This window comes from Culex pipiens, chromosome 2 (genome assembly GCF_016801865.2).
Source record: "Culex pipiens pallens isolate TS chromosome 2, TS_CPP_V2, whole genome shotgun sequence".
Taxonomy (NCBI): domain Eukaryota; kingdom Metazoa; phylum Arthropoda; class Insecta; order Diptera; family Culicidae; genus Culex; species Culex pipiens.
In genome coordinates this window covers 190,071,569-190,086,100 of record NC_068938.1, presented here as the reverse complement: position 1 = coordinate 190,086,100, position 14,532 = coordinate 190,071,569, and the positions used below count along the sequence as shown (strand labels likewise).

Here is a 14,532-nt window from a genome sequence, read left to right as displayed (position 1 = left end):
CTATTGGCAGTCAGGGGTGCAATCGAAAAAAAAATCAAGGTAATGTTTTATTATAGAAAATACAATCATAGCATCTTAAATACAAACAAGGAATATAATTTCGATTTTTTGTATGGAGCCAAACTAGATTTGTATTCAATAAATAAATTAGACTTTAAAAATGGCTCAAATTTTGAATAAATAAATTAATTTCAAAGTTCTGTATACTATCAAGGCTGGCAGAGTCAACTTTCTTAGGTATGCAAGTCTTAGATTACAAAAACACAATCTATTGATTAAACAAATTCATGTCAGAAATGTGTTTTGAAATTTTTACGGCATGGATTAGGTTGGATTTAAAGTACCGTAAAACGGGGTGACTTTGATAGCCGGGGTGACTTTGATAGGTTTGAGATTTTTTCGTAAAATGAAGAGTAGAATTGAAATACGTACGGAATTGCATGGAAAAATACTGACCGTGGTAGAGAAGTGTTCAAAGTACCTCAAGATGAACTTTTCATAAAATTTGGAAAAGTTTAAAAAGTTAGTTAACTGTAGTTAAGAAAATGTTGATGAAAGTCCTTATTTTAAACTTCTCAAAGTGTCATGATTTTCTCAATGAACATGATTTTGAATCGGAAAACGGAATGCGTTTTCGGATTTTTTGGACAATTTTCCACTAGGTAAAGGTTAAATAAGTTTGTAAATAATAAATACTATGTGTTTTTGAAATACAATTTGAAAAAATCTCCAAATTTAAAGGCAATTTCAGTTGAACAAATTTCATGTAAAATGAGAAAACTTGTGATTTGTGCTTCGAATTCAGTATAAAATACAATATAAATCGATAATTTTATAAATAAAACTAGTTTTAACAAATTTCAGGCAAAATCTGACTTTTTAGCCATTTTACCTTAAATTTATATGTATTTTGTTAAAAAGCTTATAAACTTAGTTAACTAAACATAAACATTGATATTTTTTTCTTAAAAACTATATCAGCTACTTTAGTGATGGTACATTTAACGTACAAATAAAGTTTGAACATCTTAAATATGATTTTAACAAGAAAAACTTTGACTATCAAAGTCACCCCGGAATTTAAACTAAGATCTTTCAACGTAACTATTTTTCTAAACACTTTTCAAAAAACTTTTTTTCAACAATAGTGCATGGACTTTGTGTGGCCTACCCCAGTACATGTTTTAAAAATAATAATCTTGAGAAAAACCTTACCTGTTGGAAAATATTTCAAAAACAAATTGAAATCCTATCAAAGTCACCCCGGTTTACGGTATGGATTTGTATATTCTTCAAAACAGCAAGTATTGTTTTGGCATTAAATTTTCTGTTTCTAAAACGAAATGGTTTTTAAATGATTGTGGATTGATTGATCGACTTTATTTATGATAATTTCTGAAAATCGTTCTCCGCATTTACAAAAAAAATATTGGGACGATTTTAAAAATTTGACTTCAACCCTCGCTGGAAATTGATCCTCCCCGGGATGTACAAAAGGCACGACTTGGTCTTCATCCTGAGACTCCCACCGTTTGGCGTTGATTTCTGTATTATTCGATCTATTTCCTTCCAATGTAGGTGCGCGCTTTTCACCACCCCCTCCACCCTCCGAATAACCAAGCTCAAGATGATTCCCACTCGAGCAAGTGCCACCAACATTTCACCCACCTCCCTTCCAATTTGTGGTGTCGGTGGGATAAATAGAGGGGTGTCATCTCGTGTACCTTGATGTCTGTCCCATCCCACCCTCCTTTTCTCTTCTCCAGTTGAATTGGTTGGAAATTGAGCAAGGATTTCCACAATCTTCAGCGCGAGTCAGCTGCAGACACTTGGAAGAGAAGAGATCTTCCTGAAAGCTGCTGCTGCACTTGCAATTGAGGAAATTTAGAGAAAAGTTTAACTTGATATTTAATTGATGTAATATTTAGTCTATGAAACTATTTCTTTTTTAAGTGAAAAAAAACATTAGGATGTTAGAAAGAATAACAAAAACAAAAAAGGTGTCATATTTTTCCCAACCTCCATCCGATTAGAACAATTATATCTCGATCTTTATTGCCCAATTATCGATCCACCCACAAAAAACCCTGCGGCACGGTACTTTCTTCTTATCAAACGGTGAATATATCTGGTTTGGCGATTCTATTTTTTTTTCTCCATCGATTCTATCGCACACCATAACGCCAACCGGAGCTTAATTAAGCCATCGGGGAGGCTAGATAAGAAGGCGCCGTACAAAAGCCAATAAAAGCAGGCTCCCTTTCATGAATGAGCTTCATTCAGTCAATAAGTTAATCGCGATTGGTGCAAACCGCAATAGAGACCGCGCAAAATTGGGCACATCGGTTGAAGATACTGTTTTTTGGAGATTTATAATGGGAACTGTTGTTTAAGTGGAAAGTGATTCAACTGGACTAGGTGTGTTGTTGATAATATAAGTTTTGAAATGAATAAAAATACGCAAATAACGGACGCGCAAATTATGGATTCGATGCTTAAAAAGCGCTACGAATACGCCAGGAGCCAGATAAAGGATTATTGTCACATATTCAGGTAGGTTATTGTTGTTAGAAAAAATATTTTGTATTTTTAGTGAAACCTCCTCCTCAATGAATCTGAATTGTTTATGTTTATGCCAAATGGATTAACATTTGAACAGCGTGTTTAATATTAATATTGAGTAATGAGATTTTGTGTAATGCTGTGTTAGTATTAATTTAAATATTCTTTATTTTTCTTTATAACACTGTCCAACCAAAATTTACTGCGCAGGTTCAACTCGAGAGGAAGCATGATATTTAGGGTATTTAGATAGGCGTGTACATTGTATTTTTCAAAAATATTAGAAATGACCCAATGGATTTTCTTAAAAGTTTTTAAGGGAACGTCCTTATTACATGCATTTCAATTGCATGCAATGTGAACAAGGAGCTAACCGCACTAATTCTCCGTACAAACTTTGGAGAAAAAGTATTTGGTCCAGTCTAAATATTCAAAAAATAAATTACGCCTGTTTTGGGGACTTAAAATTTCATGCTTCCCTTCGTACTAAGCCTGCGCAGAAATGTTGTTGGTTTGTGTTATTATGCTTTTAAGTCGCAAAATTATGTGTTTCAGTTGTACTGTGTTTGTTACGTACTTCATATTCTAATGCTTTCTTTCCTGAAAATTTGGATGAAATTACCCATAAGGCCTTATATTTTTGATTTTTTTAACAGTAATAATTACTTTTATGGTAAAACGAAATTATTAAATTCAATTATAAACACAAATAAAATAAATAAAACCAACTGTTCTATGCAAAAAAGCAATAAATAATTGAAATTTTATGACCTATCAATAATTTTGATTCAATTCTTTTTTAAAAGCATAAAATCTTCAAAATCTGATTTATTAAAAAATAGGGTGACATTGCTAAAATTTTGATATGACAAAAAAATAAGATTTATTTTTCAACTATTATGCACCCTCCGGTAAGGCATGTTTCAATTTTTATGTCTTATTAAATGTATTAAGGTAGGCCAAATAATGTTCACTCCTTAGGTGCTTTAAATTTGTCTTGTTGAAATTTGTTATCTTTAAATACGGAGTAGAATTGATGTTTACAGTAGTTTATAAAAACGATGGAAGAGGAGATTTTCTGATCGATTTGGTGTCTTAAGCAAAGTTGCAGGTTACGAAATTTTTCGAGAAACTAAAATGACGGAAAATAAAATTGTCTATTTTTAAAACATTTTATCATTAAAAAATTAATTTTCATTTTTTTAACAATTTTAGTAACTTATTAACTTAAAAAAACAAGATTTGAAGAAATTATTGCTAAAATTGGGTATTACCAACATTAGAACGGCATTGTAGTATTAGGGTGTAATATGGTTGTATGCAAAAAAAAATGTTGTTCAAATTTAGTGAGCATGAGCACAGCAACTTTTCAGTTCCATTTGGGGTCCTAAACAACTCCCCAAAGTTTGAGAACGATTGGTTAAGTCCCCACTTTGCGCAAAGCGATTCAATTTTCCATATAAATTTGTATGAGGAAAACATTTTTTTTTAGATTTTGATATTTAAAAAATCCACGTTTCACGCTACATTAAAACCGGATTCATATTCGGATGGTCTGGAATGTGCTCTACAACTTTCTCGAAGAGAGTATGGTGCTAACTTGCTCCTATAAAAGGATACAACGTGTTCAAAACTCGTCTAAAACGTGTTTTTTGCTCGAAAATCACGTTTTAGACGAGTTTTGAGGACGCTGTATCTTCTTTCAGGAGCAAGTTAGCACCAAACTCTCTTCGGGAAAGAAGTAGAGCACCTTCCAAAGCATCCGATTATGAATCCGGTTTTGATATCGCGTAAAATGTGGATTTTTTAAATATCAAAATAAAAAAAAGGTTTTTCCCATACAAATTTATACGGAAAATTGAATCGCTTTGCGTAATGTAAGGGCTTAACCGATCTTTCTCAAACTTTAGGGAGTTGTTTTGGGACCCCAAAAGGAACTGAAAAATTGCTGTGCTGGAAAATCGATTTTGTTATTACACCCTACTGTAGTATTTGTTGAGAAATATCGAAAATATTGTGAATCAAAATTAAATAACTATTTAAGATGCTAAATAAAATTTATACTATATAATCATTTTTGGATATGTTGTACCGGTTTCAGGTTCTGAAATTTTAATGGGAACATTGTTTTGTATTTTTTTTTGCAATTTAAAAAATATAAAAAAGGCACCGACGTAAAAAATAGCTTTGATTCATTTTCCTAATTTTTTATAACTTTCGTTATCACTGGTGGTTGCTGAGGCTGTACAAATTAAATATTTAAATTTGGTTGAAATTCAGCATTTCTTAGTGTCACCTTGCTTAAGTGATTTTTTTTCTCTACACGCAGAAAAATAAGGCATATTTGAATCAACAAAACGTTTTGTTGATTTGAAAATCAAGATTTTTGTTGAATCAACGCTAAACGTCAAAGCAACTTTTTCAAAACAACAAAAGTTTTTTGTGGAATTGAGAAAATCAAGGTTTGTTTCAACGTAAAATCGGCGTTGATTATATTCAACAAAAATTTTGTTGAATCAAACCTCGTACAGGCTGATTCGACAAAATATTTTTCTGCGTGTATGAAATCGGCCGATTTTGACCATTTTTAATTTTTGTATTTTTTTATTTGGCTCAAACTTTGTGGGGGCCTTCCCTATCACCAAAGAAGCCATTTTGTGTCCATGGTTCACCCATACAAACCTCCATATAATTTTGGGTGCTGTTCATACAAAAATGGTACGAAAATATTCGAAAATCTGTAACATTTCAAGGAATTTTTTGATTGATTTGGTGTGAAAGTTGTAGGTATTATTCAAAAAAAATAGGTTCACAAATATCTTTTTAGTGAATTTTTAATCAATAATTTTTTACAACAAATCAATTTTCCAAATGCCGTAATTTTTCAATTTATGATTTTTTCTATGTTTTAGGGGACAAAACACCGCAGCTTTTAAGCCATTCAGAAGTATGAACCAAAATTTTGCCGACAAGTTATGAATTTTGTAAAAATTTAAATCTTGTACCTACTTAAAAATTTTTGACCTAATTTTTATGTAAAATCGAATCAGCAAACAAAAACTACTTTACAATTTTTTTGATTAAGTGCATTGTATTCAAAATATAACCATTAAAAGATAATTTTTGTCCGATAAATTCCGTTTTTTTTTAAAGTGTCCATGATTGTCAATTCCTTAAAATATTTTTTTCTAAAGTTCAAAAAATGTTCTGCAATTTCGTCTGATAATACAGCGGATAAAAGAAATAAAAAAGATTTTTTTTTATTTTAAGTCCCATTTTTCTAATGTCGATGTCTCAGCATCACGGGTCCCCCACAGACCGTTATTATGAAAAAAAAAAATCCACCCAAACCAATGATTGGACATGGTTCCTGGGACCATTCTGCACCTCTGGGCCGAGTTTCAAAATATTTCCCGGCAGAAATTCCGAATACGGTCAGTTTTAGTGTTTTGAGTAGAAATTAAGGAGAAATCACATGTGAAATGCGTAGGAAATGATCAAAATTTCAATGTTTCAACTCCAAAACATTACTGGTCATGGTTTTAAATTGTATTAACATGTAGCAGAATGATATAAAAACGATTTACAGCTCTGACTTAGCCGGATTAAGCCTAAGTGAAGTGACTTAAGTATATTATTTACAAGTTTATGCCTTAATATCTAAAAAAAACTCCTACATCAAGTGATTTTAAGTCAAGGAAAACTAGATTGCACAAAAATAACTTAGAATGGGGTGACTTTGAGCCAAGGGGTGACATTGTACCAAATTCTACGATTTTATAATAGCCAGATAGCTTAACAACAAGCTCGATAAGCTTGAATTGCAAAGTATAAGGGTAATTCTCTACCAACTCACACGAAATCGGGAAAAGTTGCCCCGACCCCTCTTCGATTTGCGTGAAACTTTGCCCTAAGGGGTAACTTTTGTCCCTGATCACGAAACCGAGGTCCGTTTTTTGATATCTCGTGACGGAGGGGCGGTACGACCCCTTCCATTTTTGAACATGCGAAAAAAGAGGTGTTTTTCAACAATTTGCAGCCTGAAACGGTGATGAGATAGAAGTTTGGTGTCAAAGGGACTTTTATGTAAAATTAGATGCCCGATTTGATGGCGTACTCAGAATTCCGAAAAAACGTATTTTTCATCGAAAAAAACACTAAAAAAGTTTTAAAAATTCTCCCATTTTCCGTTACTCGACTGTAAAAAATTTTGGAACATGTCATTTTATGGGAAATTTAATGTACTATTCGATTCTACATTGACCCAGGAGGGTCATTTTTTCATTTAGAACAAAATTTTTCATTTTAAAATTTCGTGTTTTTTCTAACTTTGCAGGGTTATTTTTTAGAGTGTAACAATGTTCTACAAAGTTGTAGAGCAGACAATTACAAAAATTTTGATGTATAGACATAAGGGGTTTGCTTATAAACATCACGAGTTATCGCGATTTTACGAAAAAAAGTTTTGAAAAAGTTGGTCGTCATCGATCATGGCCGTTCATGGTCACCCGCGACAGACACGGACGACGAAACAAAGAGAAACGCCAAAAGTAACTTTTTCAAAACTTTTTTTCGTAAAATCGCGATAACTCGTGATGTTTATAAGCAAACCCCTTATGTCTATACATCAAAATTTTTGTAATTGTCTGCTCTACAACTTTGTAGAACATTGTTACACTCTAAAAAATAACCCTGCAAAGTTAGAAAAAACACGAAATTTTAAAATGAAAAATTTTGTTCTAAATGAAAAAATGACCCTCCTGGGTCAATGTAGAATCGAATAGTACATTAAATTTCCCATAAAATGACATGTTCCAAAATTTTTTACAGTCGAGTAACGGAAAATGGGAGAATTTTTAAAAATTTTTTAGTGTTTTTTTCGATGAAAAATACGTTTTTTCGGAATTCTGAGTACGCCATCAAATCGGGCGTCTAATTTTACATAAAAGTCCCTTTGACACCAAATTTCTATCTCATCACCGTTTCAGGCTGCAAATTATTGAAAAACACCTCTTTTTTCGCATGTTCAAAAATGGAAGGGGTCGTACCGCCCCTCCGTCACGAGATATCAAAAAACAGACCTCGGATTCGTGATCAGGGACAAAAGTTACCCCTTAGGACAAAGTTTCACGCAAATCGAAGAGGGGTCGGGGCAACTGCTGTGTGAGTTGGCGGAGAATTACCCATAATCGTTGCAAATATTGTTCTTATGTTGTCTTCTGCCATAAAAGTTCAATAAGTACGCAACACTAAAAAAATAGACAAAGCTTTAGTTTCATAAGCCCTACCGTTTGACCCCGACAAGAGTTTTAGGACACAAGTCACATTGAACACTTACACCGCCTGTACATACTTGACTATACCGGGTTCGGTTGTAGAGTGTTAAACGTGGTTGCCTCTCACCCCAGTTAGGCTGGAAATGTTGTAGAGTGAACAATTTGATTTGATTTGATGTTTAACTGTGCTATTTTCATGTTTTCATATGCCAAGCTTGTTAAAAGATTGATTGTATTTTTACATTGGGCAGAAGTAGGATTTGTTTTGTTGAACACATTATTAGTGTTATTTTATGACGATAACTGCAATATTGCAACATAATTTGTTTGTTTTGAAATATTAATCCTGTGGGAAGTTGTGTCATTAAACTTTTGCTAAGTATAATCATTACACAGGACAACAAAAATATATGAGCTAAATGATAGCTGGAGTACTCTCCGGATTTCATTCGTAAGGTTGAAATTTGTAAGCGATTTAAAACAAAAAAGATCAATTTTATTCTAATTGCAATGTCACAAACTTGCCACGTCACAAAATGTGTTTCGTTAATATTTTGATTGTTTTATTTGATTTCAGTAGAAATTGATTCAGAACTGAAAAATGTGAGCATAATTTTCAAATTTGGAGGATTCAAGGAGATTTTAAATTAATTTTAGTTAATTTAATTTTAAATCAACACGCTTTATTCAAACAGAATAAGCAGATTTGCGTAGTATTATCTTCTTTTTGCTTTGGGGGAACATAAATAAACCAAATTAATCCGACTACAAATAAATAAATTAACATAAAATTCAAGCTTTCATAGCAATCTTTATGCGTTTATTGGTACAATGTCACTCCTTGGCTCAAAGTCACCCCATTCTAAGTTATTTTTGTGCAATCTAGTTTTCCTTGACTTAAAATCACTTGATGTAGGAGTTTTTTTTAGATATTAAGGCATAAACTTGTAAATAATATACTTAAGTCACTTCACTTAGGCTTAATCCGGCTAAGTCAGAGCTGTAAATCGTTTTTATATCATTCTGCTACATGTTAATACAATTTAAAACCATGACCAGTAATGTTTTGGAGTTGAAACATTGAAATTTTGATCATTTCCTACGCATTTCACATGTGATTTCTCCTTAATTTCTACTCAAAACACTAAAACTGACCGTATTCGAAATTTCTGCCGGCAAATATTTTGAAACTCGGCCCAGAGGTGCAGAATGGTCCCAGGAACCATGTCCAATCATTGGTTTGGGTGGATTTTTTTTTTTCATAATAACGGTCTGTGGGGGACCCGTGAGCATCTAATGGTCCGATTTTCAATGTAAAAATATGAAACATTCGTGAAATTTTCCGATCTTTTCGAAATCAATATTTTGATTGTTTTTTAATCAAGACTTACATTTCAAAAGAGCGTAATATTGAATGCTTGGAATTAAAGTAATAAACAAACTAAACAGTATCTATTACATTCATTCAATCAACAACTTCCCTTTCCAGACCCAAAACCCGCTGGGAGCTGATCCGGCTGACGCTGCTCATCGTGGGCATCCAGTTTACGTACGCCGCCGAGACAGCCTTCGTGACGCCCATCCTGCTCGGCATTGGGCTCAGCCACACCTTCATGACCATGGTGTGGGCCGTCTCGCCCACGCTCGGGTTCTTTTGCGCTCCGCTGCTGGCCTCCGTCAGCGATCAAATCCGGCTAGAGTGGGGCCGGCGGAGACCCGTTTTGCTGGCGCTGGGCGTTGGGTTGATGCTGGGACTGCTGATTTTGCCGCATGGAGCGCGGATTGGGGTGTGGTTTGGGGATGATTTGACGGGTCAGGGATTTCGGTGGGGAGTTTTGATGACCGTGATTGGGTTGATCCTGGTGGATTTTAACGTTGAGACGTGCAACGGGATGGCCAGGACGTACTTTATGGACATGTGCATTAGAGGTTTGAGGTTATGTCAGATTGAGTTGTTGAGAAATAATAGCTTAAATCTTTTCAGACGATCACCCAAAGGTCCTAACGATAGCCGTCATGATCGGAGGCTTTGGAGGTTTCGCCGGTTACATGCTGGGTTCGATCGTTTGGTCGCGTACCAACATTGGGATCTTTTTGGGATCCAACGAAGCCACCGTGTTTGCATCGGTGGTGCTAATCGTACTGATTGGTTTGATTACTACGTTGAGCAGCTTCCGGGAGATTCCACTGCCGTTGATGCAGATTAGAGCGTCCAATTTCCCGTCCCGGGAAAAAATTTCCCGGGAATTCCCGGGATTTCCCGGAAAAAAATATTTCCCGTTTCCCGGGAAATTTGTAAATTTCCCGGGAATTCCCGAAATACAAGCGGAAGTATACATTTTCCTACCTTTTTGGCACCAATGTTTTGAAATCATACAAAAAATAATAATTAGTGAACCTTATTTGACTTAATTCATTTCAATCTACTGTTCATATTGAACTAGGGGAAGGTGGGGCAAGACGACCATATGGGGCAAGAGAAACAATCGCTCCTACGGTCGTAATTTGTACAATTTTGATTGTTTCCAGTATGAGGAATTGTTGCTAGCAATGCAATTAGCTGATTCTACTACCACATAACCGCCAAAATGACGTAAACGCCACGGGGCATAAGATTTAATGAAGTTTTTTTCGAAACCTTTGTTTTCTTATAATATTTGGAAAGTACAAAATAAGGCTTAGGGTTCGTTTTAAGGCTCATTTTATCAAAATGCTATTTTTCCTAGATCAGTAGTGTCCCTACAAATGACATGCACCTATTACAAAGTATGATTTAACTTTTGGTTATTTTTGTTGAGAGCTTTTAAAAAATCTTGTTCAGGTGGGGCAAGTGTACCATATGGATTTTTAGTATGGAAAAAATTACGAATTGCTGCAACAACATATTTTATTGGGAAATAAATACATGAAAGTACTTAAAAACTGATAAACAATCGTTAAAAAAAATTGTACATACAAAGTATAGTGATATTATGAAAATTTACTATTTATCATCGAAGTAGTATTTTTTTTCGTAAAAACCAAGGGTCCTGATTTTCGGTTCAATGAACAGAAACCACTCACTCATCGCCTATCCAGTCGTCGCCTATTCTAACCCGCTAGCATTCATGAGCGAATGATACTCGCAAGCAGCCAGCGAGTGGCCCGAACTGTTCACTCAGCGAACAAATACATCGTGAAAATATTTGCCTACTCCGTCGCTCGACGACACTCACACACTACCATGCTCAGCGAAGAGCCACTCTCACAAAATGCCAGCGCGGCAGTCTTTTTGTCTTCACGCCCTCAGTTTGCCATCAATTTGATTTTTTCTTGGTGGAAGTTTCTTTGAATGGTGTCTATAATGTTATGAAATCAAAATAAATGCACAATTTAATTGATAACATTGATTTTAGGCAACCCAAATCAATGAGTATAACGCAGCGCATCATAGAAAAAATGTTTTCAGTTCAGAGTGATCGGTGACGTTCGGCCTGCCTGAGCCGTTCGGAGACTGAGCCGATCAGAAAGAGAAGGAGAGTAGAAGCGAGAGTGTTCGGGAGCGAATTGTGAGAAAGTGACAAACAGTAGGAATTCATCAGGGCAGTATCGCGTCGCCTGCTATTTGTGCTCGCGAATGGAGTGGTTAATTTTGAACAATCAGGACCCTTGGTAAAAACGATAAAATTTTTAGTAAAATATTATTATTTAATCTAAAAATGGAAGAAACCATTCAAATACATTCTAATCTGATGTATCTAAGTGATAACAGTTCAATTGTTAGCAAATTACCATATTTTTTCATGCATTGTTTCTCTTGCCCCAACGGGTTGCTCGTCTTGCCCCACTAGTTGAGTAAAACGTACGGAAAATCAAAAATTTTAAAATCAATTTTTCACATTAAAAAACAGGATTTTTTAAAAACTTGTTTAAACAAAGTCTTAGTCAAGACCTAGAATAAGATGATTATAATAAAATCCGACTGATTTTTTAACTTTTTAATGGGTTATAACGAGCATTTCCTTAGCTTGTTACACTTGCCCCACTTTCCCCTAATCAGCTTGTCTGCAAAAATCATGTCAAAAATTAATTCAGATAATTTTTATTTCTGAAGCATTTACAACTAGGAATATTGTTTGCATATATGTTAGGCAACAAAAATTACGCTATTATGGAATGAATATTACCTATTTTATTTTCGACAACATATTCAAAAAAAATTTTTTGTTATATCATTTGAAAATAAGATATTCACCATTTTTGTTTAACTTGACCAAATTGGATGAAAAATTAAATTTATATAATTAAATTTTTCAAAAAGGGTTGTTCGCAAAGAATTTGTTTAAAAGTATTCGAGAAATAACTGTTTGAAGTTATACATTTTAAATATGAAAAAAATATCGTTTAATTTCAACCACTTTTACACTATTTTATCTAGTTAATTGAATAAAATTAGGCCATGTAATAGTATAACTAAAATCATACCATAAATGGAACCATGAAAATCATTAAAAAACAACTTCGTATCATATTGAATTCACCTAAATAATGCAACCATTTTTCAAAAACTCACTTCAAATATTGTAAAACTTTGAGTTGTGATTTCATGAAATAGTGTTTCATGTTAAATAACGCTAGAAATTAGATTTTTAACGCAAATTCAATGATTATCTATTTATCCACAAGTTGAAAATACTAATTTGCCATGAAAAACATTACTGCATGATATTTTTTTTTTCATCTCAACTTTATGGTCACTGAGACAAATTTAAAAGCAATTTTATTGTTGTGAAGTATAGATTTTCACTGTCCAAACAATTTGAATAAAAAATACTTCTCAACAAAAATCCTACAAATATGTTTTTTTGATTTGGTACGATTTGAAAGACAGCTTAAAAAATTAGAAAATTCATAATATTTTCTCAAAGTTGCATGATTTTTTACAAGTCTCGGATTAGTTTTCTAAAAGCCGTAAGAGCCTTTGGTAAACAAAGTCCTTTTTGCAACGGTATTCGACCTACTTACGAAAAACCAATATCTAAAATGATCGAGATCTGTTTGTTTGTTTAATTTTCGGCATTTTGCAAACTCGCCCGATAAGTATTCAAGCCATTAATTGATCCTCACACTCATTTTGACTGTTGAAGTTGCTGTTCTATACAATTATGTTGCAAGATATTCATCAGAAACAGGATCAGAATAATTTTCGTAAAATTTCAAATTTCCCGGGAATTCCCGGGATTTCCCGGGAAATTTGTTGGAAATTTCCCGTTTCCCGGGAATTTTGTAACCCCGGGAAATTGGACGCTCTAATGCAGATAGACGAAATGTTGAGGCCAATATCGAGGGTGGCTATCGAGGAGGAGAGGAAGCGACTGCTTTCGCTGAACAGTGTCAGCGGATCGACAACGTTGCAGCCTGAGACTGACGATCGGATTACGATTTGTACCAGTGAAGATGACGAAACGCCGATCAGTTTGAAGTTGTTCTTGGTCAATTTGATCAGGATGCCGCGGGCGTTGAGGATTTTGTACCTGACGCAGTTTTTATCCCACATGGGATACTTGAGCTATTGCTTGTACTTTACGGACTTTGTAGGACGGGAAGTTTTCGGAGGGAATGTTTCAGTAAGTAATGAAACCTCAAATAAATTAAAAAAAAAATCACAGCAAAATATTACAGGCTTTGGAAGGTTCTGAAGAGTTCTATCTGTACAATGAAGGAGTTCGATTCGGTTGCGTAGGCATGGCAGTTTTCATCCTGAGTAGTTCACTCTATTCAATGGTAATTGAGCGGTTGATTAACAAGTTTGGAGCAAGACCAATCTATATCGGAGGACTGATTCTGAACAGTTTTGGAATGGTTGTGATGGCAATTTTCAAGATTAAAGCTACAGTATTTGTATGTTGCATAACCATGGGAATCAAGTATGCCACAATGTATTCTTTGCCATTCCTCCTAATTTCACACTACCATCTGAATAATTCGGTAAGTTCGAACATTTATTCTGACGACTTCCTACCAACTCTCATTTGCTTTCAGTTTGATAAAAAGGACAAAATTCTGCCTCAAATCGTGCAGAAACGTGGCTTTGGAGCGGATATCTCCACCCTGAGCAGCATGCTGTTTCTAGCCCAGGTTCAGATGTTCACATTTAATTACTGGCAATTTCTTCAATTGTTATGTTATCTTTTCAGGTGATTATCTCGTTATCAATTGGGTCTATCATCGATGCGTTTGGAACCACGACAATTGTAGTCTATTCTGCTGGATTATTTTCATCACTGGCTGCTTTTGCAGCAACGCAGGTGTGGTTTATGGATCTCTGAAAGTGTACAAGTTTAGCTTCTCTATCTATTCAGTATTATTTGTTCAACAAAATGTACTTCTTTTCCTTTGAACTAAAAATATCACACAATTTGGTTCTGACTTCAACAAAACACACCTTCAAGTTTGATCGAAAGCCTCCAAAAATACTTTGAACATTCTGCTGGTGACATTTCCGGCGATAAAAAAGTTCTTAGGCCCACTTCACAGCCTGAACGATGATTGAAAATACTTGAAAATCGATGATTTTTTTTGCCGTCTTCTTTTACTTTCTTCCCTCAAAAACACTTTTTTCCATCACCAGCAGGCAACACTCCCCCTTTGTGAAGTCTTTCTAATTTTCAGGTGCTTACGAGGCTTTCGATTTTGGGATGGGTACTTTTCACCT

At 34.5% G+C, this 14,532-nt stretch overlaps 1 protein-coding gene across 1 annotated transcript; it reads left to right on the top strand.

Annotated features, from left to right (window-relative positions):
• Nucleotides 1-2,411: 2,411 nt before the first annotated feature.
• On the top strand, nucleotides 2,412-14,181 carry LOC120422935 (proton-associated sugar transporter A-like). The gene is made up of 7 exons (XM_039586514.2): nucleotides 2,412-2,553; nucleotides 9,328-9,767; nucleotides 9,823-10,046; nucleotides 13,136-13,444; nucleotides 13,500-13,805; nucleotides 13,860-13,955; nucleotides 14,015-14,181. The coding sequence occupies exons 1-7, from the start codon at nucleotides 2,447-2,449 to the stop codon at nucleotides 14,144-14,146; spliced, it is 1,614 nt and encodes a 537-aa protein (XP_039442448.1). The 5' UTR covers nucleotides 2,412-2,446; the 3' UTR covers nucleotides 14,147-14,181.
• The last annotated feature ends 351 nt before the right edge of the window (nucleotides 14,182-14,532 follow it).

Excerpts from the sequence above, each read along its gene's own strand:
- LOC120422935 (XM_039586514.2), top strand. The coding sequence starts at position 2,447 with ATGAATAAAAATACGCAAATAACGGACGCGCAAATTATGGATTCGATG. Across the intron at positions 13,445-13,499 it reads TTTTCGGAGGGAATGTTTCA|GCTTTGGAAGGTTCTGAAGA; the intron begins GTAAGTAATGAA and ends AAAATATTACAG. Across the intron at positions 13,806-13,859 it reads ACTACCATCTGAATAATTCG|TTTGATAAAAAGGACAAAAT; the intron begins GTAAGTTCGAAC and ends ATTTGCTTTCAG.